Source organism: Anopheles cruzii, chromosome 3 (genome assembly GCF_943734635.1).
Source record: "Anopheles cruzii chromosome 3, idAnoCruzAS_RS32_06, whole genome shotgun sequence".
Lineage (NCBI taxonomy): Eukaryota > Metazoa > Arthropoda > Insecta > Diptera > Culicidae > Anopheles > Anopheles cruzii.
Window position 1 is genome coordinate 45,275,541 of NC_069145.1, and position 23,522 is coordinate 45,299,062.

Sequence of the window (23,522 nt, forward strand, 5' to 3'; positions counted from 1 at the left end):
TATGCTGGCCGACGATTCCGATGTGCCGAGTGCCAAGACGCCTAGCTACCGCTCGGAGCTTGCCGTGCCTGGTCTTTGGAACTCCGACGGCGCAAAATTAAGCAACCAAGTTCCGTCCGGAGCTCGTTTGGCTATCCCCGGGCCGTCTGACTGCGGTGTCCTTTTGCGGTGTGAAATAACGTACCGCAGCGTTCGAAAGTGCAAGCGCCCGGCCAAAGGAAGGCTTGGCTCTCGGTCTCTCTCTCTCTTTCTGTTTCGCTCTCTTCCGTTGTCTGGCTCCAAGAACTCCAAGATATCCTGCACGCTCCTTTGATGGCATGATTCGTCGTCAGCGTTGCCAGAGGACGTGACTTTTTTCAGCAAAATTGAAGCGTCCGCGCCACGGTCCTTGGCGCCCGCTTCGACGTGCATGTGTACACCCCGCAACGGCATCGGCATGGGTTTCGTTTCGTGGTTTTTCTTTGCGCCACGTTTTGCCGGCCCAACTTTCGCCCGCGTTGATCCGAGTTTCATCGTCTTCGCTGCAGGAATCCCGGAAAAACGGTCCCCATCGCCGGGCGGGGCGGGTAGTTTCCCACTTCCTTTATGCATCAGCCCTATCCGTGACACGTCCGTCGTGCACGTTTACGTTCCGGGCGAATATGGATATCAACTTGTTATTTTCCGCTTCTTCTTTAACTAGAACTGCTGCTGTGTCACCGTCTACCGGCCTACGGGGGCGCATATGTGCCGTCTCATGTGCTCCACCACGCCGTGAATGGAGTTCCGCCGCCCGTCGCCCACAAGGGTGCCGTATTATGGCATCGGAACTAATTCAATTTGCATAGACGTATTCTTTACCGTCTCATGCTGATTCGAGCCTCTTATTATGTAAATAGTTACCGATAGTGTGATGAGATAGCACGCACCAGGGACAAGCGGTACTGGTAGCGCCCCGATGGTGTTCTCGGTGGTGTGAACTAAATAGTTTCTAATTTATTTTTTCCATAATCGTAAGTAAGATGGAAACAGAGCTTCTTCGACAGGGAAGCGACTTCTTTTGGTCTTTTTTTTCAATTATGCCTTGGTCTTAATAGTCTTTAAAGGATCAACATATTGAAAGGCTTCAGAATAGACAAGTTGAATTGACCTAGAGCACTAGCGAAAGCAGCAGGATATGCTTTTATCCATAATTGAAAACACATGTTGACGTACACGTAGACTACAAATACTTAAACACCATGCGCAAGTGCCGAAGAAAGAACCAAAATGTTTGTTTCCGTAACAAGGGTTTCCAACTCGGAAACGTCCTACTGTTTTGAACCATTTAATCGGGCTGCCGTGACCACAGCTCCGGGTTTTGCTTGACGTCCGATTTAATACGTGGGAAACGGGGACGCACGTTCGCAGAAGGTACCATTTTCAACCACAACAATGTTTATCAAACATGTTTTCCAATATGCTGCGAATGTTTTGCAAACAAATCATGATTTTTTGGACGCCCATGCACGGGTATCAGAAGCGGAGATAATGATAGTCTTGTCGTTCGAGAGGTTTTATGCACGTCTCTCTAGAAACAAGCGCCACATTCATTGGGTGCAATTGATTACGGTTGGCGTGAGTCGGTGAATCTTTCGAGCGGATGGTACCTCGATTTTCTTCGGTGCTTCCATGGTTTGGATCGTTAATTTTATATACCTTGATCCTATAAATATTAGACACAGTTTGCTGATTTCCGACGTCATTAAAATTTTATCACCGTTATAAGCTTAACTGTACCGCCTGCTAGCTCCGGTCTAGCTTTTCTCAATGCACGGTGGGCCTTCCGACTACGACACGTCGGCTGGTTCCTTTCGCCGTCGTCGTCGTCGTCGTCAGCGTGATCAGCGTGAAGACACTTTGGTGCCGTCCACGTGTAAGTGGCTGACCGTGGCACAGGCCATTCCGCCATCCGTGCTGGCTGGCTGTCCCAAGAGCAGCTGGATAGCCCTTGCTTGGGGACGGCCATCGGCTTGGGTGTGCTCCATGGCTGCAATCATCTAGGGCGTGTGCGCTGGGAGTTGAACTGCGCAGACAATTTGGAGGCAGATTGCTCGGCACACACACACACACGACACGGACAGAGTGTATGTAAACATAGAGTCCATCGAGCGGCGAAGCCTATCTCCGCCAGATAGCCGACAAGCCAAACCGGCGAAGCATGAAGGAATAATTCTTCTCGAGGGAGTCGATAGTGTTCGTGGTTGTGGGACAAAATCTAGAACCATCTGAATGTGCACAGGAGAATATGGATGCAGGGATTGTCATTGAATATTTTTCGTAATTTAATCGTACAATCGTAATGGTTAATCTTTCTACTTGGAAAAGTTACCAACTAATTTAAAAATTTGTATTACCAACTTTGAACATTCAGAATTAATTTTTCTGCGTTGCCACTCCACATGGGCCCGTTTTTGTCCGGTACTAGAACGATCTCTTCCATAGGCCACCATAGGTTTGTTAAGATGTTCCATATTTAGTGCACCCAGGGTGCAACTTCTACAGCGGCCACGAGGAGCCAAGTCGGTCATTGTAATTTATTTAATAGACATCGCGATAGGTACACATCAACTCCCGCCACCAAACGTCGTTCCCAGGCCGGGTGCTGCCGTTTTCCTCGGGGAGGGAAACGATTTTTATGAGATTTGCCACTTTTGCCGCAGAAAGTCCGTAGGGGCCCTCGCGGCTACGGCGGATGTGGCGTTGGTTGCTTCGGAGCTGCACAGTTCAACATCCAATCGAGCAGAGGCCGACGACATTGTGAGCAACAGAAGCACGGGAATGTCAACTGAACTGCAGGGATCACGAAGCGTCGAATGCACCGCGGACTGTTTGGGTATTTGTGACGTCTATAAATATAAATTTAATGTTCTGCTTCCTGCGACGCTATGCGCTTAGGTTCCGCGGCATGCATTTTGGGTAGGCAATTCCGACGACGTTTTGCAGCTAAATCGTCTACAGTCAGGTTAAATCGTTTCGCTAAGAAGTAGTTTATTGTGCATGTTAAACTTAGTATTAGCGATTTTCGGAAAGCAATTAAAAAATTGTATAAAAGTTATTCGCAGCTCACATTTTTGCATCAAAAGTATAAAAACTTAGCATTAGTAGCATTAAATATTCATGTAGCATTGGATGTTTTTGTTCCCTATGTGACACATTTTGCGCTCAATTGCTATAAGTACTTGCGTTTTTGTAATATGCTACAGTGTAAGATTAGAATGTAAATTAGATTGAAAATAGTCAGCTGCCGTTACACGCGGCCTCCAGCTGCATTTCAGCCAAACGCAGATGTGGCCGTTTATATCGTTTCACCGAAGCCATTAATCAATCGCTTCAACCCATTAACAAATTCCCGGAGGAAAATGAAATGGTGCCAATGACATTCTAAAGGTTACAGTATTTATGCTTATAGTGGCTCGATCTCGATCTAACTGCGTAAATAGTTAAACAAAATTTTACGCTACATCCTTAACAAGGTCAGAAATGATGGAAAACATTGAAATTTAATAAAAATAATTTTTTTTTTTATTATTCTATTAACTGATTGAAATAGTTCCGACTTATAATGGTAACCGAATAGAGTGTGTAAACAATTAAATTCATATTTATAGGCCCTTAGTAAATTGAGCCCATCGTGCGTAGTGAAGTAGTCAGTACTTTTAAGAAAAGAAACGATTGAATAAAAATAACTTTACATATAATTCAAACCACCTCCGTTTAGCCAACGATACTCCAGCAGAGCTCCAGAATTATGCCCTGCATATGGTGAGGAACGCAAAACACACAGCCATTGCGCAGATCACCGCAGGCTACCCCAGATTGCACCTGCAGTGTTTGTGCACCGACACCGACATGCACTACATTACGGGACACATTTATCGTGGCAGCAAAAAAGGCAAACGAGCATCGTAGGAAACGCCATTATGAAAAACTGTGTCCTGAAATACACTTTAGTAAAACGATGAAATGGTTTACAGCATGCTAATGTTTTTGTGTTTTTGGGCTGCATACGGTACATACCGAACATGCCTCGGGGAAACGGTCCCCAAAAAGCAGTCCTTTCAGGCAAATAAAAACGAACTGCTGCCGGTGCTGCTGTTGTGTTTGGTTTCAAGTCTTTGCAGTCGTTTACAGTTGCAGCTCGAGATTTGTGGCACGATTTGCAACGCTGTAATGCCGTTGGAGTTACACACCTCGTGCGCGCCATTGGCTGCACCTCGGGATGTTTCTTTGTTGCGCAAGTTGGTTATGCAACCCGATTCCCGACTCACGATAGGCCGTTCATCACACGAAGTGCAACAAATAGCCCATGCAAAAGGACGAGCAAACGAAACGAACTCGACAAAACAGACCGACACAGACCGAAAGTATTGAATCACATCAATGCTTCCTTGCATGCTAACGGAACACATAATGTCCTCGCCGGGGAAAGCGGAACTTTTCAACAAACTCGTTAACACCAGCCCAGGGGCAAACTAATAACTAGCAAGATCAACATGCAGCGCTTCTCCGGCGCTTTCTGACAATTGCAGACGCCGCAGATGCCGCAACCGGTCCCTAACTTTGGCCAGCACCAGCATCAATGGCCAGGAAATAGGGAGGAAAAGCTGTGCCATTCTGTGCAAATCATGTTTATACCAAAGCTCCCTTTCGAAAGGAACGGGTTTTTATGATCCTTTTTCGGTGTCCACCGCCCGGTCGTCCACCGCCCGGTTGTTGCGTCGGAGTAGTTTGTTCGAATTTGCCAAAGTGTAGGCAGAGTACAGAAAAGTTGCTTCTGCTCTCGGCGAAAAAAAAAATTCTACTTTCACTAACCCCGCTCGAAGGCGTTCAAAGTTTTTCTCCGGAGCCGTCCGGAGCTGCACGGATGTCGCTGTGTACAGGGCCCCGGAATCCTCGGAACACAATCGTCCATGTAAAGCGTTGTGGCGTTGCACGCAGAACGGGCAGAACGGTGTGGGTTTTACACGTTTTCGAATCCTCGTCACGTAGTTGGCGAGATACGGTAGAGATATGCGAATCCAAGAATATATCCTTGTTGAACGGTTCAGTGCTTCCGATTTTTCGACATGGAACTTCGGTTGTTTCGTTTTTCGGGCATCGGCACACCGGAGACCAGGGCAGTAGTGTTTGGCTTCTTAACGGAACGATTGTTTCAGATCGCTCCACATGATCCAACCACTGTTGCATGGCACACTCAGTATGCTACCGTCTGAATAATGAAGCTAGACACAATTTTCCATTAAGTGGTGCAAGTGGTCGAAGTTACGGTAAAAAGTGAAAATCATAGTATATAGACGCTCGTTTGTCAACATAAAAAATGCTCTGCATCGCACCGTGCCAAACGCACGGTAAAAGTTTGAGGCTAAAAGTTAACTTGAAAGATAACTCTCTCGCCCCAAAGCCAGTGGATTGGCGGTTGGCTGGCACAAACTTTCGCTCCCTTAGCACAAATATTAGTCATCAAATGAATATGTTTGCTGAGGAGCAAAAAAAAATCTTACCCCCAACAAATTTGCTGCGAGTTATCGAATTGAAGTTTGCCTCGTACGACCGCCAGAAAATCAACTTAGCTGCTGCCCGGAGCGTCCTGCGATGGAAAGTTGAGCGGCCAACCGACTATTGTGTGATGCTGGGGAAAAGTTAACTAAACATCCGCCACCGTCCGGTCCGTTACGGTGCGCCAAAATGTGAAAAGTTCTTAACCTTTGCTTCGCATTCGTGTTCTTATTTTTTGAATCTTTAGCAAGAAAAGGAAAATTGTTAGCTTGCTACACTAGCCACATTCATGGCACACACACACACTAGGAACCTCGCCATTGTTGCCCGGCTTTTGTGTGATGCTCGTGTTCCTGGAAGGTTAGTTCGAAGTCCTGACTTTTTCTTCCCGTGAATATAAAATACATTGTGTATCGACACACGCTCTGTGACAGTTTCTAACGAAGCATGGAGACTGGATCTGTCTGGGTCGTTTAGTTTAAAACGCAATCGTAAGGCGCTAAGCCCGTTCTAGGTGCATAGCGATCATAGTTGTTTACTAATTTCCGGCTTCTTTTTATACAACAGTAACCAATTCTTCTAAGATCAACAAACATTCTCATGACATCTCAAAAATTCACCATTGGTCCCTAAAGTTGACGGTGCTCCTGTGTTTATCATAAAAACTTGACGGAGGCTCACCAGTTTTTACAGAACATACTACTACATTGTATACACAAGTAGTAAAAAAGAGCCAAATGGCTGTGAAACCTTTACAGAAAACCATTTAACCATAAAAACGTGGACTTGCCCAAAAAAGGGTCTTCGCAGGGTGTTGGAACATGTTTACACCTGCAAATTATAGCATCTTGCGGACGAGTTATGGGTGGATTAGAGTCTGGTCCTTAATTTTTATCTTCTCAAATGTACCCACAGATTGAACACAGGGCCAAATCGGGTTGAAATCTGAGTGACCGTAAATGGGGAGGGTGTAAGTGCAGTGAAAAGTGTAATTCGGATTTTATGTTGAGCTCGCTATGTGCGGTCCGTTGTTAGTTACGGTAGCAACAGAATAAAAAACATTTGATTGCATTTGTATTGGATTTTTCTCGCTCTCGTTATGCCGCTTCAAATGCCAAACTCGATGACCAAATGTATTTTTTTAAACCGGTAAAAAAATATTAATATTTTTATTAAAAACCATAACTCGTTGAGCCGCGTGGGGTTTTGCATGAAAAATTTGTTGAATTTTTACAATTGTTAAGATAATCCAAAAGTTTGAGTCCTACGTTTTCCCAATTAAATATATGCGTATACCGAATAAAAATGAAACGTGCATCAACCTCAACACAGAGATTAATTCGCAGAAATCGAATGCTGTAAACGTTTTTGAATATTGTCCTATTACTTTTGCAACCAGAATCTCAGAATCTGATATTACCCTGTAAACTAAATAAACTATTGCCTCTGCCGGAAGAGTTCAGAACGAAAACGTCCCATCGCTAAAGTTCGCTAAAAGATGTTGCATTTAGTAGAACAAACAAGCAAACACCATCCTGTTCGGAGGCGAACGTATCCGTAACCGATCCGGGCTGTTGATGCTGCTCATTTGAAGTTTGGTCCCCTCACAGCATCCGCCACATGCCGGAGCCATGCTGGAGGGAGTTCATAAAAAAACCCACTCCGTTGGGTAGTCAATTTAAATCACTTGCCACACGCTCACATTACGACAGCCACCCAGCCCCAGCCCCGCGCTGGCCCAATATCCTTCTAATCGATGGGAAATCTGCGATCTCCGCCAGGTCCGACCATTAAAATGGGCAGCAACCGCAGGCGCAGGCTTGCGTCCGCTCCAGCGACGGGCCATCCCGGACCCTGGATGCCTGAGCGGTCCTTTTGGCCTGAGATCACTCGAACACCGCACTTGGCGCGTGTTATGGGTGAGGTTTTATAAGTTCAATGATGGCTTTTGCAATGAGTTTTTGCTAAGTCATATTCATGGGAAGAAGCATGCCACGGGGCGGATGAAACTCAAGAAACCAGCCATCGTGTGGACACGATGAGTATCATAAAATTTCCGCCCAGTCAACCAGGGCAGGCCGAGCGAGCTCCGTACCAGGACCGTTTCCCGGCGAAGAAGAAGCAGTAGAAGGTGGCAACTGTTTTGTTTTACTTGGGAAAATTCTTCATCGGCTCTCTGATACGGGACTGAGCTCCGAGCCGTAGGTCAGTCATAAAATCTGTTTGTTTGCAGATAGGAGCAGCCCATCATTGAAAGACCGAAACCGGGGAATGCTGGCTTTCTGGGTAATTACATCCTCTTGATGCAATGTTGTGCAACTTTCCGTTTGAATTTTAAACATCGCCAGTTAGATAAACGTTTTCTAATTGCGCCGACTTGTTAGACGATGCAGTAATGAACTAATGAACCTTCGCTAAACTCCTGCTCCATCAGTTTTCAGTACGATGAATTTTATTCCCAAAGTTCTTCTCGTAACCAATTGCTGACTAAATTTTCTTCTTCTCTATAAAACTTAACCTACTCTCTGGCAGCCAATCGCGTTCCGTTGGCACCGTTTTCTGAGTATCTTGCAGTCTTGCTCGTCTGTGCACGGTCAGCAATATTTGACCTCTTGTAACGGCCCACGAGCGGGCGCGGGTGTTCGAATAACTTTCCCGAAGAAACAAACCCCATCGTTAGCGGTTTGGCGTACGGCTGGCGGCTCCGGCTCCTTAAGGTTTCTGTCCACGGCCGAAATCCATCGCCATTACGGATAAATTTTATGTGCCAATAGCGTGCGGTTCGCTTGCGGGTTATGGCCCCGGCCGTACGTGGCGTGGCTCGCTTCCGAGAAGTGAGGAACATAATTTCCCACTAGTCCTGCCGCCGGCACAGGTTCCGTGCATGAATTTTCGCCGAACCTGCTGAAACCGTTCGAACCACCATTTAACATTCAAAATCATTTCTGGAGCCCTCGGGAGCTCCTGACCACCCACTGCACGCGGGGCCGAGCATCAAGTTTGTGACCTCACATTTTGGGGGGTTTTTTGTTTTTCGCCTCCCGTTTTTCTTTTCGCCGCCAGTTGTTGTTTGCAGGATGCGCGCCCTCAGCCAGCCAGCCGGGAGTCGCGAACTTTTCCCATTGCTCTGCCACATTCTTGGTTATCTTATGTTTTCCTTTATTGCCACCGGCCCGATGCTGCTGCCGGTGGTGCCGGCCCAACTTGCATAACAAACTTTCCAGATTTTCGCCGAAATGGCCATCCCCCGGCCGTCCGGGCGCCGTAAATTCCGCGTAAAGTTTTGGACCTCGCTACCTCCTCGGTGCGCGGAGGCACGTTTGAAGTTGTGAACACGTGCCCTTCCAAATCCGGTGGCGGCGACGGCGGCGTAAAGCGGCACCATTTTTTAACGGCGGATTTGGTTTTTTTCCCACCCGTCTGCTTCCAGCATGGTCTCAGAGTCTTTCGTATTCGCGTTACGCATTTTTTTGTCAAGTTTTTCACTAACTCCTTGTCGACTGCTTCACACTTTGGTCGACTTTTGCCGTCACCGGCCGGCTCGCGTACCCGGCTAGTTTCGTTTCACTTGGGGTGGGCGACAATATTCCGCCTACCGGCGGGTAACGGGCCGCAAGCAAGTGGCAATGGGAAGAGGTGGAACACACAAAGCTAGAGGGAGCGAGAGAGACAGAGAGCTAAGCAAGTGCAAAAGCATGAAGCCAAAACAAAATGGTCGTGTAATTTTCACAAACAATTTAGTTTATGGGTCGATGTTTTTCTTGCAGCTCGCTGGCACACGGGCCGGGCCGAAAGGGAACGGAAAAGGATGTGTAGATGGGCCAGCTCTCAACACGTTCCAGCGAGCAGCACCTGCCAGCGAGCGTTAGAACCTCGTTAAGAGCCCTGAAAAATCGTCCACAGTTCTTGTTGCTTTCGGCCGGCGCTCTGTTGCTGCCGTTGCTGCAAGAAGTGGGCTCGCTAATGGAGTAGTGCTTGGCAGACGGACGGGCGACCCACGTGCTCCGGCGTCCTTGCCGTGAGGGTGCCGAGTGTGCGTCTTGATCTCATCTCATGGGCTTTTGGGCCGTGGACTTTTTGATGTCGATGTCGGCCAAGATATTGTGTAGGTAACGCATGGCCTTCGTTCGGCCCGGACATTATTAGACGACGCGCCCGTGTGCCGGTGAGGCTTCTGGGAGGATGGAGAGTCCGGCGAAGAACGGTGCATGCCATTGAAGGTCCGTCTGCAATGGTCCACAAAACAAGACTTGGGAACTTGGGGGCAAGCGAACGGGGATGGGCATACACACTTGCATATGATGGGCGTTTTGAATGATGAAAACTTGAAACGAGCATAATACGGGGTGGACGAAGCGGTGGACGGATTCCAGGACGAGTGTCGCATTTGAAGCGCATTAGACGGACGGACACAATGGCACATGTTTCGTTTTGATGATGTCAGCAATGTCGCAAAATTGACACTGCAGCTGGTGTCAAGTTCTGAGCTGCGTGCTCCACCCAAGTCCGAAAGCGTTCCGTCGCTTACAATGTTTTGAGTTTCGCTCACTTTCATTCGCACCGTTCGAGGTACCGTTTTAATTCATCCACATTTCACTCGTACTTTAACGAGGTAGCATTCGCAATTTGTGAAAGCAGTTTCATTTATGTCTAACGGTCAGGGTGCTCTATTGAATAGCACCTTCCTCAAGAGTAGGTTTATGCGTTATTACCTACCTTTCCGTTGGTACTGACACTGATTAATACTATTCAGCGGAAGCCAGTGAAACTTTGGTAATACTTTACCGCATTTTTATCGCTATCAGTCATGTAGCAATGTGCCTCGTTACAAAAGAATCAAATCAAAATGATCACTATCGAGGTTGCTCGAAGTACAGATCAGATCTATTAAACGACCCTTACAATGTCGAAAAATAACAAATATGTCATGCGTTCCTAGTTGTTGTTGTCATATGTCATGCGTTCCTAGAAAAGAGTTGTTGTTTCAGGAAAAGTTATCATTTCCATCAAATCGCTGATTTATTGGAAGGAAAATGGCGAAGGACAAACTCTTAAATAAACTAGACTTATCTACATACAGTGGATGGTGAAAAGAGGTTTAGCTGCTGAACATTTGAATTATATGTGAAAATATGAGTACATCTTCTATTTGAATGATTCTTTTGAGACGTTGAATATTAGATTGAGGTTCTAAGACTAAAATTGTGGGCGATAAAATGACATTTCAGATGTAATCTAGTAGATTGGTGCGGCCATTTGTGGCCATAGGTCAATTTGAGCACGGCGAAAACAACCTTAGTTTAAGTTGGAAGCTTGAAGTTTTCAATTTTTCACACCAATTTCCTTCGTTTTGCTTGGTAATAAAGCAACTAGAGTACATTTTTTTAAATTTATGAGCAATATAACACGATTTTTACATGTTTGATATTCAAAATGCAGAAGTAAAGCTGAGAAACGCATGGTGAAGAATTCACAAGACATTATGCTGTTTCTCAGCTTGAAATATGGTACAACCCTCTAAATATCCCAAGTTTACCAATTAATAACGTAAATTAGTTATTAATTTGACTATTAGTGGTAAAAATGATAGGGATATTGCACGTATTTTCGACAAAAGCGAGCAAGCAATCGGCAGCAATAATCAAGCTGTATGAAAATGAAGGTCATACAGTTTCGCCGAAGAGAAATTTAGCTTGTTATAAATATGTGTGGCTAAAATGTGTCTCATCTGTCAATCATCCCTAAATCCAGCAAAACTATCATTCACACATCATTATTTAATGTTTTTGATTGATTTTTTATTGACTAAAGCTAATTTTTCATATAAATATTATATTTTTGTGTTCGGAAACTAAACTTCTTTTCGCCATCCACTGTAGTAGCTGCAAGCGATATCATGTATTACTTGGTAAAAAAGTGACCTTTTTATGAGTGGCAACACAGTCCCAGGAATCCATTAATTTAGCTCAACTCCTGTCCAACGGCTTCAAAGACGGCAGACGAGTGTTACTCCGAAAAATATTTGCGAACGGTTCAAAATCCCCTTTCCAGAGTGGCAGAAATGTTCCCCCGGAGCATGGCGGAATCATTAAAATGGAACAAAAACACTATAAAAGCAACATCTGATTTTAATTATCGAGCCAAGTGCTAGTTGCCGGTCCTTCTGCAGCAAGAAATCGTAAACTTCAAAGAAGTGGTGTAAATCTTCCGGAAGAACTTCAGGCCCACAGAAACTTCACTCCGTTCAAAGTTTACTTCCCGTCTCGGCTAAATCGTTGCCCGGGAACGAGTGCACTAGGTAACCGCCGCAATGTGTGCCCTTCCATGTAGGTTAAATACATCCGTTTTATTCCCAACCTCAACGGGCGATGGGAATGCAAATCTGGCTGAACTTTGCGAGAGGCCGGCCAACGTAATTAAAATGCTTCTTCAATATTTTACTTCCCGAAACACGCCACACTCAAACAGCTGGCCCTCCGGTAACAACCTGCCGCCCACCCGGTGTCCCGGTGGCCCAGGTTGGCAGCGGTGAGAAGTTTTCGGGACACAAAATGGCCACTTCCCACCCCTCCCCCGCAAAACCAGAAGGAACTGTGTTTAATGACGTTACGGGAATGAGATCAAAGTTTCGGGGCTGCTATTGCTCAAACCAAACCGTCGGTACACAATAAGAACATAAAAAAAGGTGAAGATTCACTGCAGGTTTCGTGTTCGCCAGTGGATATCACCCGAGCAGGCGGCTCTATTATTACGGATCCGAGGGCCAACTGTACGCCGTCCGTGTCCGATTGATGCCCACCGTAAGCTACGGGAGATTTAATTTAAGCCATGTGCACCAAAACAGCCCCATGTTAGTCCCGTAAAGTTGTTTTCCAGTTTGTTATCACTTTGAGGCCCCCCAAAGGCACCCCCGGGGCAAGCCCGCAGGGTATGCTTCCCAAGTTTGCATCGACCATGCTGAGCGAACGTTGAGTTTACCAGGAAGTGCCCCAGGTTACGCGTCGAAACAAAAAAGAAGATACTTGATGAAAGCTCCAGCTTATCCTGGTCAGCGTGAATGGTTCTGGGTTCGTAAACATATTATGTTGACATGAGCACCACCCGAAATGGATCTACCTTTGGACACTTTGGACTTTCAAGTTAGACCGCCAGGTACTTCCGTTTATGTTACGAAAACGCTGCACTCTCGGTGTGATGTCTTCGTGGACATAATAAGAACGGGACGGTGTGTCACGGCCGATGCGTGCTGTTAACGCTGCACCACTTTCAAATCCGCAACCAATGCGGACACCGCGATTAGCCGGGGTGCATTGTGGGCGAAAGCTTTCGCGATGACCACGAGCGTCTCCTCCTCCTAGCCATTAGGTGAATTAATGAAAGCTAATGGATGTGCGTACGTGGAGGCGCGTAACCTCAGCCGGCAGGACGATGTGTGTAGACAAAGCGGCGCCGAGTGTGGTCGTGCATAAGCCATGAGCTGCGGAACTTACACCGCCGAATTGCTGCCGAACATTCCGGTTGGCCCGCACCAACATCGGGCAGCTCTCATCACTTATTCACGGTGCTAAATGTAGCGGTGCATGCACGTTTCACCGAACCATTTCCTTCGGTTTTCGGTGTGGCTTCGGGTGATGAGATTGTTTATCTATTGGCCCAGCTTCCATTACTACGCCGGCTGGAAGCTAATTTCGACCAAATCCCTTACCAATATTCCCTTACGGGTGCACAGCAATCCGTATTTAAAAAGTACGAGAGAGTAAGGTTGTAAAGGCAAATATAATGCTCGTAAGTTTGAGATAAATCATGTAATTTTGATTGAAAGATTACGTTAAACATTTTCTAACAGCATTCAACAAGATATGAATATTAGCCCGTTTTAGGTCATAAAAGAAGAAACGGTTTTTGCAAAACAAACCGAGTTTTCGACATGAAAACATGAAAACACACAGCCGTTCCTGTATCCGTTGTAGGCTGGGCATATGTGAAGTGCGTCGAGTTTAGGAGTGAGCCCTTTCATTTTCTGTCAACGAAGAACGGTGTTAGTTTGAGCACCGTTTAACCGCGATATGCTCCAAACGTTCATGAACTTCAGCTACAAAATTCCTGAAAAATAGGTCATGAGAGGTTGCTATTCAAAGCGAGGGTCACGATCTCGGTCATAAAATCAATACTACCCCAGTGAAACACTCACGGATTGGTGTAGAATCTGTAGCTAATGGCCGCCCATTACCTTGAGTGAAATGTCAAATTATTTTCAATTTAGTCGAATTATGCACCCTGATCCTGATCCTAAACATGCTATATTATTCGCACGAATAGCGTGGTCATAACATTTCATTTAATTTAGTTTCTGCAGTTTTTCTCTAGTGCAGAGACCAGAGCCGGCTCAGACCAACCAGCTGGCAACAGCATATTCGGGGGAGTGTTGCGTATAACAGTTTGGGTTCACTCCACCGCTGTCAACTCAACCTAGGCCCGGTAAACGGTCCAAGCGTTGAGGATCGAACGCGTGAAGATGGATCGTTTACCGGGAGAACAGGTCGACGACCGAGAGACGAGGGATACGAAAAAGGCGCAAACGGAGCGTGATGAGGATTAGTTGCGATCAGGAGACGGAAAGAACAGCAATGTTTTAGCACTCGGTGCTAGGAGAATAAAGAACATTACCAACCTAACCGTGCTTAAAACATTTTTAACCGTGATCGCAGCGACAAACAACAAGTATTATTATTTATCGAGATTGGTCAAGGTACACATTAGATCTATTAAACGACTCTCACAATGACGAAAAATAACAAATATGTCATACGTTCCTATCGCCCGAAATGAGTTGTTGTTTCAGGAAATGTGACCATTTCCATCAAAGTTATCATCGTTTGATCGATAGATAATTCGATATGAACAATGTAAATAACTGGCAAAGGACAGAGTCTTAAGTAAACTAGCTTTACGTAGTAGCTGGAAGCGATAACTTTTTCGTCGACATTTCATGTATTACTTGGAAAAATGTTACCTTTTCATGAGTGGCAAAAAGTTCCAGGAAACCATTAATTTAGCTCAACTCTTATCCACCGGCTTCAAAGACGCCAGACGAGTGTAACTCCGAAAAATATTTGCGAACGGCTCAAAATCGCCTTTCTAGAGGGCTAGAAATGTTCCCCCGGAGCATGGCGGAATCATTAAAATGGAACAAAAACACTATAAAAGCAACATCTGATTTTAATTATCGAGCCAAGTGCTAGTTGCCGGTCCTTCTGCGGCAAGAAATCGTAAACTTCAAAGAAGTGGTGTAAATCTTCAGGAAGAACTTCAGGCCCACAGAAACTTCACTCCGTTCAAAGTTTACTTCCCGTCTCGGCTAAATTGCTGCCCGGGAACGAGTGCACTAGGTAACCGCTCGCAATGTGTGCCCTTCCATGTAGGTTAAATACATCCGTTTTATTCCCAACCTCAACGGCCGCACGGGCGATGGGAATGCAAATCTGGCTGAACTTTGCGAGAGGCCGGCCAACGTAATTAAAATGCTTCTTCAATATTTTACTTCCCGAAACACGCCACACTCAAACAGCTGGCCCTCCGGTAACAACCTGCCGCCCACCCGGTGTCCCGGTGGCCCAGGTTGGCAGCGGTGAGAAGTTTTCGGGACACAAAATGGCCACTTCCCATCCCCCCGCCCACAAAACCAGAAGGAACTGTGTTTAATGACGTTACGGGAATGAGATCAAAGTTTTGGGGCTGCTATTGCTCAAACCAAACCGTCGGTACACAATAAGAACATAAAAAAAAAACTGAAGATTCACTGCAGGTTTCGTGTTCGCCAGTGGATATCACCCGAGCAGGCGGCTCTATTATTACGGATCCGAGGGCCAACTGTACGCCGTCCGTGTCCGATTGATGCCCACCGTAAGCTCCGTGAGATTTAATTTAAGCCATGTGCACCAAAACAGCCCCATGTTAGCCCCGTAAAGTTGTTTTCCAGTTTGTTATCACTTTGAGGCCCCCCAAGGCACCCACGGGGCAAGCCCACAGGGTATGCTTCCCAAGTTTGCATCGACCATGCTGAGCGAACGTTGAGTTTACCAGGAAGTGCCCCAGGTTACGCGTCGAAACAAAAAAGAAGATATTTGATGAAAGCTCCAGCTTATCCTGGTCAGCGTGAATGGTTCTGGGTTCGTAAACATATTGTGTTGACATGAGCACCACCCGAAATGGATCTACCTTTGGACACTTTGGACTTTCAAGTTAGACCTTCAGGTACTTCCGTTTATGTTACGCTGCACGCTGCACTCTCGGTGTGATGTCTTCGTGGACATAATAAGAACGGGACGGTGTGTCACGGCCGATGCGTACTGTTAACGCTGCACCACTTTCAAATCCGCAACCAATGCGGACACCGCGATTAGCCGGGCTGCATTGTGGGTGAAAGCTTTCGCGATGACCACGAGCGTCTCCTCCTTCTAGCCATTAGGTGAATTAATGAAAGCTAATGGATGTGCGTACGTGGGGCGGCCAGGACGATGTGCTAGCGTAGACAAAGCGGCGCCGAGTGTGGTCGTGCATAAGCCATGAGCTGCGGAACTTACACCGCCGAATTGCTGCCGAACATTCCGGCTGGCCCGCACCAACATCGGGCAGCTCTCATCACTTATTCACGGTGCTAAATGTAGCGGTGCATGCACGTTTCACCGAACCATTTCCTTCGGTTTTCGGTGTGGCTTCGGGTGATGAGATTGTTTATCTATTGGCCCAGCTTCCATTACTACGCCGGCTGGAAGCTAATTTCGGGCAAATCAGTATTCCCCGTACGGATGCACAGCAATCCGCATTTAAAAAGTACGAGAGAGTAAGGTTGTAAAGGCAAATATAATGCTCGTGAATTTGAGATAAATCATGTTATTTCCATTGAAAGACTACGTTAAACATTTTCTAACAGCATTCAACAAGAAATGATATTAGCCCGTTTTAGGTCATAAAAGAAGAAACGGTTTTTGCAAAACAAACCGAGTTTTCGACATGAAAACATGAAAACACACAGCCGTTCCTGTATCCCTTTGTAGGCTGGGCATATGTGAAGTGCGTCGAGTTTAGGAGTGAGCCCTACTGAGAAGCTTCCTTTTATGGCAACGAAGAACGGTGTTAGGTTGAGCGCCATTTATCCGCGATATGCTCCAAACGTTCATGAACTTCAGCTACAAAATTCCTGAAAAATAGGTCATCAGAGGCAAATAGGCTGTTCAAAGCGAGGGTCACGATCTCGGTCATAAAATCAATACTACGCCAGTGAAACACTCACGGATTGGTGTAGAATCTGTAGCTAACGGCCGCCTATTACCTTGAGTGAAATGTCAAATTATTTTCAATTTAGTCGAATTATGCATCCTGATCCTGATCCTAAACATGCTATATTATTCGCACGAATAGCGTGGTCATAACATTTCATTTCATTTAGTTTCTGCAGTTTTTCTCTAGTGCAGAGACCGAAGCCGGCTCAGACCAACCAGCTGGCAACAGCATAGTCGTATGTCGTGCAGGACATGAGAAAATAGGCCACATTAAACAACGGAGCGGGGAAAAGCACACAACACAACGCTCGTTGCGATGCACGATACATGAACCAATAGAAGTGTTCTTAACGATATGTCTGCTAAGACCGATCAACCATCCGGCAACCGGGAATAGATCCTAAAAGTCCAGAATCGAAACCTGTATGGGTCTCCTGGCAGATGAAAAAGAAGTGCACGATGCGTGTCTCGTGTTTACTCAGATGCATCTTAAAACGGGGATTCTATCAATTTCCCGGAGAAGAGAAGAAGTTCTTCGGGATGCTGCACTGATGTCACGGGATCGGTTATTATTAAGAAATTTAAAAAAACTTAGAACGGAACGAATTGTTGGTAGGAATGTCGAAGAGTGAAGAGAGTAGGCCGCAGTCTGCCCGGAACAACGTTGTGTTTAATTTTGAACACACAGTTCGAGTCAGGTGACAGTAACACAACGCGGCACGTCAATGCGTTTTCGGTAGGATCAGAAACTGAGAATATTTAAAAAGAAAACGGATGATTCTCTCATTCGTATCTGTAGTCTTGGGGACTTCCATTTCGTCCCGTGGAATGCATATGAGAGAGATGAAAAACTATCACCCCCTTGGAGTTGGAGCCCGGTGGCCCTGGTGGAGACCCCGCGCCAAGTGCCATTTCGTAATGCTTTCAGCCAAACGCTAGATAACAATTGACAGACGCCAGCCATCAGGGAGCGGGGCCATTTCTCAGCAGATCGCCGAGCTCGAGTCAGCAGATCGCTGGCTTAAACAACGGAATCCCGTGAAATATATCGCAGCTGTTCCCGGAGCCGGAGCCCTGCGAGCCATATTCACGACTGCGGACGGCTCTCGCCAGAGTAGACTATGCGTTTTATTCCCTAACGCTGCATCTACGGACTGCTCGGGAGCACTATTTCATAATAAACTAGAACGAATTACCTCGACTGCATATTGATTTGTGCTAACAAATGTTCGTCGCAACGTATGACTTGCGGACGGCTGCCGCAATGGCTCTGGCGAACGATCTGGCAAATACGGTCTGAAAATACGGGTTCATGGGAAACGGCTAAGAAGCTTACCGCTCGGAGCCGGCAAATAGAGAAAGAGTTGGCTCGAATGCATAACACGCCCGCCGGTCGGATGGATGATGCAAAGTAATGTGCAATCTACAGTCGGGCGAGATCGGGGGCCGCTAAGCAGCCAAAGTGGTTGGAGGGACAATTTATGGGTCGAAAATGGTTCGCCGCACCCTGGAGGACAGCCCGAGACACGGTCGGTCGTAGATTTTTATTATATTCTAATGAAGTTGGGCAAGCAATAAACTACCATTGGGTGACCCACTCGGGGAGCTGAAACTAACCCGTCGGAATGAACTATATTTGCAATTGATTTAGCATTGCGAAACCCCTTTTCTCGGTGAGTTCTACCAAACGTCCTCAGGTTCCTAGAATCACCTTTCACGATTCAACGATTGTGCTTGACAGTCGAAAAAGGCCCAGCCATGTCCGAGCGATACTCTACCGCCTTCTGCCTCGAAAGATGGTTAAATGATCCGAATTTGCCACCCATTCCTTGGCACGGAACTCCACCGAGCGCGCGCCGTGCGGACCACCATAACTATCGTTTTCCGCGCGCGCATAGATCTCCGCACATCTCTCTTTATGTTGATCCCAAAGTTTCGCCCGAAAGTGCCGGCTGGCGGGTAGAATTATTATTACGAGAATCATGTCATAATTCACCGGCAGCAAAGCATAATGTGAAATTCATAGTTCGGAGCTTTTCCGAACCGAGGCCAGGGCATGTGTTGAGGTTCGCTGCGAGCGCTGCCAGACCAGAAACCACACCGACCACCGAGAGGCTCCACAGAGGCACCAGCCCCGCGCTACTGCAGAGTGCAGCAGCCCGAGGCAACCGAGGGCCACATTGCCCGGCCCGACCCGAAACCCGGTGCCAACACACTAAACAGCCCAGCCCGATCCACAAACCACCCGCCAAACCACGCGATCCGACCGATACAGACACTCCCGGGGGATGCGGGGTGTGCGGGGGGCACAACCAAGGAGGCGGAAGGGCACCGGAAAGTAACTCCCGACCGACCGACGGTGTGGCGACCGATGTGGCCTCGCGTAGCGCGAAAATAAACTCGAGAGCCTTGCGCGCACACACACAGCTTCGAGCCAACATCCATTATTCAGGCCGGCGTTCTGCGGTTTATGGAAGTGCTGCGCGTGGAAAAAGGCTTTCTGGAAAACTTCCCTGGCCCCGGCCTCCGGCGACCACACCATGCGTCACGCCGACTCCACTCCACGGTCGGTGGGAGAACAAAATCTGTTTTTCGCCTTCCTGTTTTTTTTTCTTCATCTTTCGCTTCGCGTTCTTTGCGTTGCGTATTGCTTCGATATTCGCATCGGAGCGTCTTGCGCGTACTTCTTGGCCCAAATAATGGCCCCAACAAAATGTGGCGTAAAGCACTGCGCACGGTGGCGAACAGCTTCCCCGAACCGAGGACCGCAGCAACAGTGGCGGAAAACGGTGGTGTGATGAACGGCGCGCGGCAACCCGTGTCGGGGAGCATATTTTCGCTGTCAACCGGCCAGACCCAGATACATTCCGGCGAGTTATCGTGCCATTGGCCAGTGTTTTACTTTATGGAAAGGTGTCTCTCGGGGGTGCTAAATTTGAGTCGCTTTGATGAGGTGATTTTCTAGCCCTTTTGTGGTGGCCCCTAATAGCTGCATCGTCATAACGAAGGTCGCGCCCGTTAATGTATAGAGGGTGATTCATCTAGTGTTTGGATTTTAAACTACCGATTACTTGAGTTTTAAAACGAAATGGGACGCCAGACGCTCGCAAAAAATTGGAAAATATTAAAAACCTTATTTAAAAACTTTGAAGGTGAAAACTTGGACGACATCTGGTTTCAACAGGACCGCGCTACGTGCCATACAGTGACAGCCATCGATATTTTGTGCCACATCTTTGCAATCCAAACACTAAACGGACCACCCGATCTACCAGAAGCAGCAAATAGGCCATTTCTAGAAATTGAACCAGGAAAGAGGGATACTTTGTCCCTCGTTTCGATCTCTGGAGCGGCCGTCGGTGGCGAACGCGTTGGTCTGTGTGCGGCAGCGGCAAAGACCACAAGTCCCCGTTCCGGTGCCAAGGTCCAACATTTGGTGGCTTCATAAATATCAGATCAAAAGTGCTGCTCTATTTCTTGGCGACGCTCGGGTATGATCGTAATTTTTGGCTCCTTTCCCGGCGTGTTTAACTTTTCCTTCGAAACCACCACACACACACACTTGGCCACAGCTGGTCGGTCACAGCCGCCAGATGACGCTTACACACACACACACACGCATAGGTTATTTGGGGTACGCCAGGCATTGCCCGGCGCGAGCGCGAGGATCTTGAGGCAAATATTTCAATGTTAAGATTTGCACGCTCCCACCATATGTTGGCATAAATCATAAACTTTCTTGCACGTTCCGTTCCGTTCGTTCGTTCGTTTCGTCGTTTGGACGGCAAACGTGCTGCGGGCTGGGGCCACCGAGCGTCGGCCCGGGTTGGTCGGCTAGGGCGACATTTGCTGTTTACGCTTGGCGTTGGTTGCCCTTCTTGAGGAGGAGCACCACACGACAGCATCAGCAACTCTCTGCCACGGGAGGACCTTTGAAGCGCAGAAATGGGGCAACTGTAACCCGCGGTTCCCGCGGTTGGCCGCAACGAATCGAAGGACGCACGGCGAAGATCGATTCCGCACGGAGAAATCATACGCCGTCTCGCGCGCAAAAAGGAACAAAATTCATTAAACCGTTGCCGGTTAGGTTAGGAAGCTGGTTCGAAAATAGAACCGCAAGATTTATGCCCCCGCAGCCCCGTGCCAGGTCGCGCACTTGGTCCGCCGTGGGCCGCGGTACGCATATTTATGTTTTTCAGCCAGCCGAACGGAAACCGATGGCGGAAGATAAGAAAGTTTGACCGCAAATTGATGGCAAGTTGGGCCGGCGATTAGCCATCCTCCGGGACGGAAAAATGATGTTCGATTGGCGGCTTTCGCCTGCGCTTGACAGCAGGAGTTGCTGTTTGATTGGCGGACACCCACGACTACGTCATTCGGTGATTTTGCCACGATCTGGATGCTGTCCAGGTGACGAGGCAATTTTGTACAAATTTAACCGCAAACAGGGACTTGGGCCCTTTCATTACCCTCCGTACAATCCCTTGGATTCTGTAGTTTGATCTTTTCCAAATTTGTAATTGAAAGTAAATTGGTCAACAAATTGCTCAGGCTTGGATCGTTCGACTTCAGACGATTAAGAGCTCAATACTACTTTGTTGCGGACTCCAGACTGACATATTGTTTCTCCAGCCTTACTGTCTATGTTACGTTTATCAGTGCCATTTCGTCGCCTTAGGAATTGCTCAACCTGGACTCCAGATACGTACTCTACCAGATAGGTATACATATTTTGACTTCAATCAAACGTTATCGATAGTTCGTCTCCGTATTCGTCTGTTCGAATTTATATTTAGTTAAGATGTGATTATAGTCAATTAAGCATAGCGGCTCGTTGACTGCTCATTTATAAAATAGAAAGCCGTTTGTAGAAATAGAAGACATTGTTTGTAGCATCGCCTCAAGCTCAAGCCATCAGAAGGTCCTCGGCATAGAGCTCCATAGCCAGTTACAACTGGAACGGAGCCTTCGATCAGCGAAACTTTGAGGGAAAAAAAATGTCGCTGCCACTTGGCAAATGGCAACCATTACTTGCATCCTCTTCTGAGCATGAAAAAATGTCTTCTGCCGTTTCTGCCCAAACCGACGTTAACCAGAGAAGAATTTGCCACTGTGAGGCCACGGGTGGGAAATTGATTCCGGGAATGTCTGTTTTCGGCCCCTCGGGGGAACACTAAATGAAGAAGGCAGCGAAAGAAAAGGCTCGAGATCGGATGGTAAGCCCGAGTCCACACACACACATACAATGGCTACGCTCTGGAGGGCAACCAAACCCGATTGGTAGTCAAATCAATCAAATAATGACGTTGCCGCTGGCACATGTCATCCCAGATGACGGGCGGAGCGCGTTTCATTAACTTACATACGTCGCCATTTTTCGGCTGTCATGTTTCAAGCCCTTCTCGCTCACACACCCATCCCAGCACCCCACCCCTCTAGTAGCGCAGAACGTTACCGTTTCGCAATTGGATATTTTCCCAATTTAATTGAAAGCATCAAACGTCTTCCGCCGGAGGGACATGCGTTTATCCGCATGACTCGTCCGATTTCACTCGAATGCCTTTCCCCGGGTCGGGGACCCAACCCCAGTGGGTCCCCTTCGGGGGTCGGGCTTCGGGGCGGGTGTCGTAGTTTGGTTTTAAATTTCAAAGGGGAAAACTTCAGCCACCCAATCCGTTACGGAGCCCCGTTACGCATTCCGGTATTCAGAAATGTGCATTGCAATCGATCTCATAAACCGCCCCACGTGTGTGTGTGTGTCCTTCACAAGAGCTCCAAGGGTGCCTCGGTGGGGAATTGGACAAAAATCCGATCGAAAGGGATTCCATTTTCCGATTTATATCGAGTTCCACAATCCCATTCCTCGCTGCTAAGTGGCATTCCACGCGCTGTCGCTGTCCCTCTCCGTTTACCGGCATTTCATCGATCTTGAAGCGGGGGGGGCGCGGCAACATTCCCACCCGAGCGGGAGGGGGGGGGTCCGGGGCACACTCTAAAAATACTTACTGTTTTTCTGGAACTGCTCGGTGTCGTCGCATCCGGTTTTTGTCCACAGTCCAGCGCACAGGAAGAGCACGATGGTCCAGAAGAGGTGCCGCCGTGCCGACAGAGGCCGCCACCTCCGCGGCTGGCACTGGGGCACGGTGGGCGGCAGGGTCCCCACCGCCCCGCCGCCGGTGCAGTGCGGCGTAATTAGCTCCCAAGGGTCGCCGCTGGAAGACGCTTCCGGTGCTGCTGTCCGGTGGGGTCCGCATACGTGCGCCTCCACCGGGATTCGGCCATCAGCTGGCGACGGCGACGGCGACGGCGGCGGTGGCGGCGGAAGCCGGCACTCTCGGCTCGACTCGGCCACCTCCGCGAACGTTCTACGGTAGCTTTTGCATTTGTGATGTTGCTGCTGTAAGTCGAGCCGCTTGCGACATCGATACATCTTCGGGTGTGATGGATCGGATTTTAACGACCTGCGACGACCATCACCCGTCGCCGCCGCCGCCGCCGACGACAGCTCGGATTGCACCATTTTATCTACTTCACCACCCACTTTTCCACCTTCACCTTTCACCCTCACACACACTCACTCGCACGCACGCACTCACAGGCACACGGCTATTTGGTTTGTTTCTCGCTTGTTTGATCCTCGCTTTAATTTAATGCACACGGCCCATCGGCCGGCGCGGGATGCACTGTTCCGGGAGCGAATCCATTTTCACGTCACGCCGGTGG

The 23,522-nt window shown here is 47.8% G+C and overlaps 1 protein-coding gene across 1 annotated transcript in view; it reads right to left on the bottom strand.

Annotated features, from left to right (window-relative positions):
• The window catches only part of LOC128270478 (hemicentin-1), a 67,446-nt gene extending 44,127 nt beyond the window's left edge, over nt 1-23,319 (bottom strand). Inside the window, exon 1 of the mRNA XM_053007882.1 lies at nt 22,806-23,319. Within this exon, the coding sequence (XP_052863842.1) occupies nt 22,806-23,319 (514 nt within the window). The remainder of the gene's footprint in view (nt 1-22,805) is intronic.
• Nucleotides 23,320-23,522: the final 203 nt, after the last annotated feature.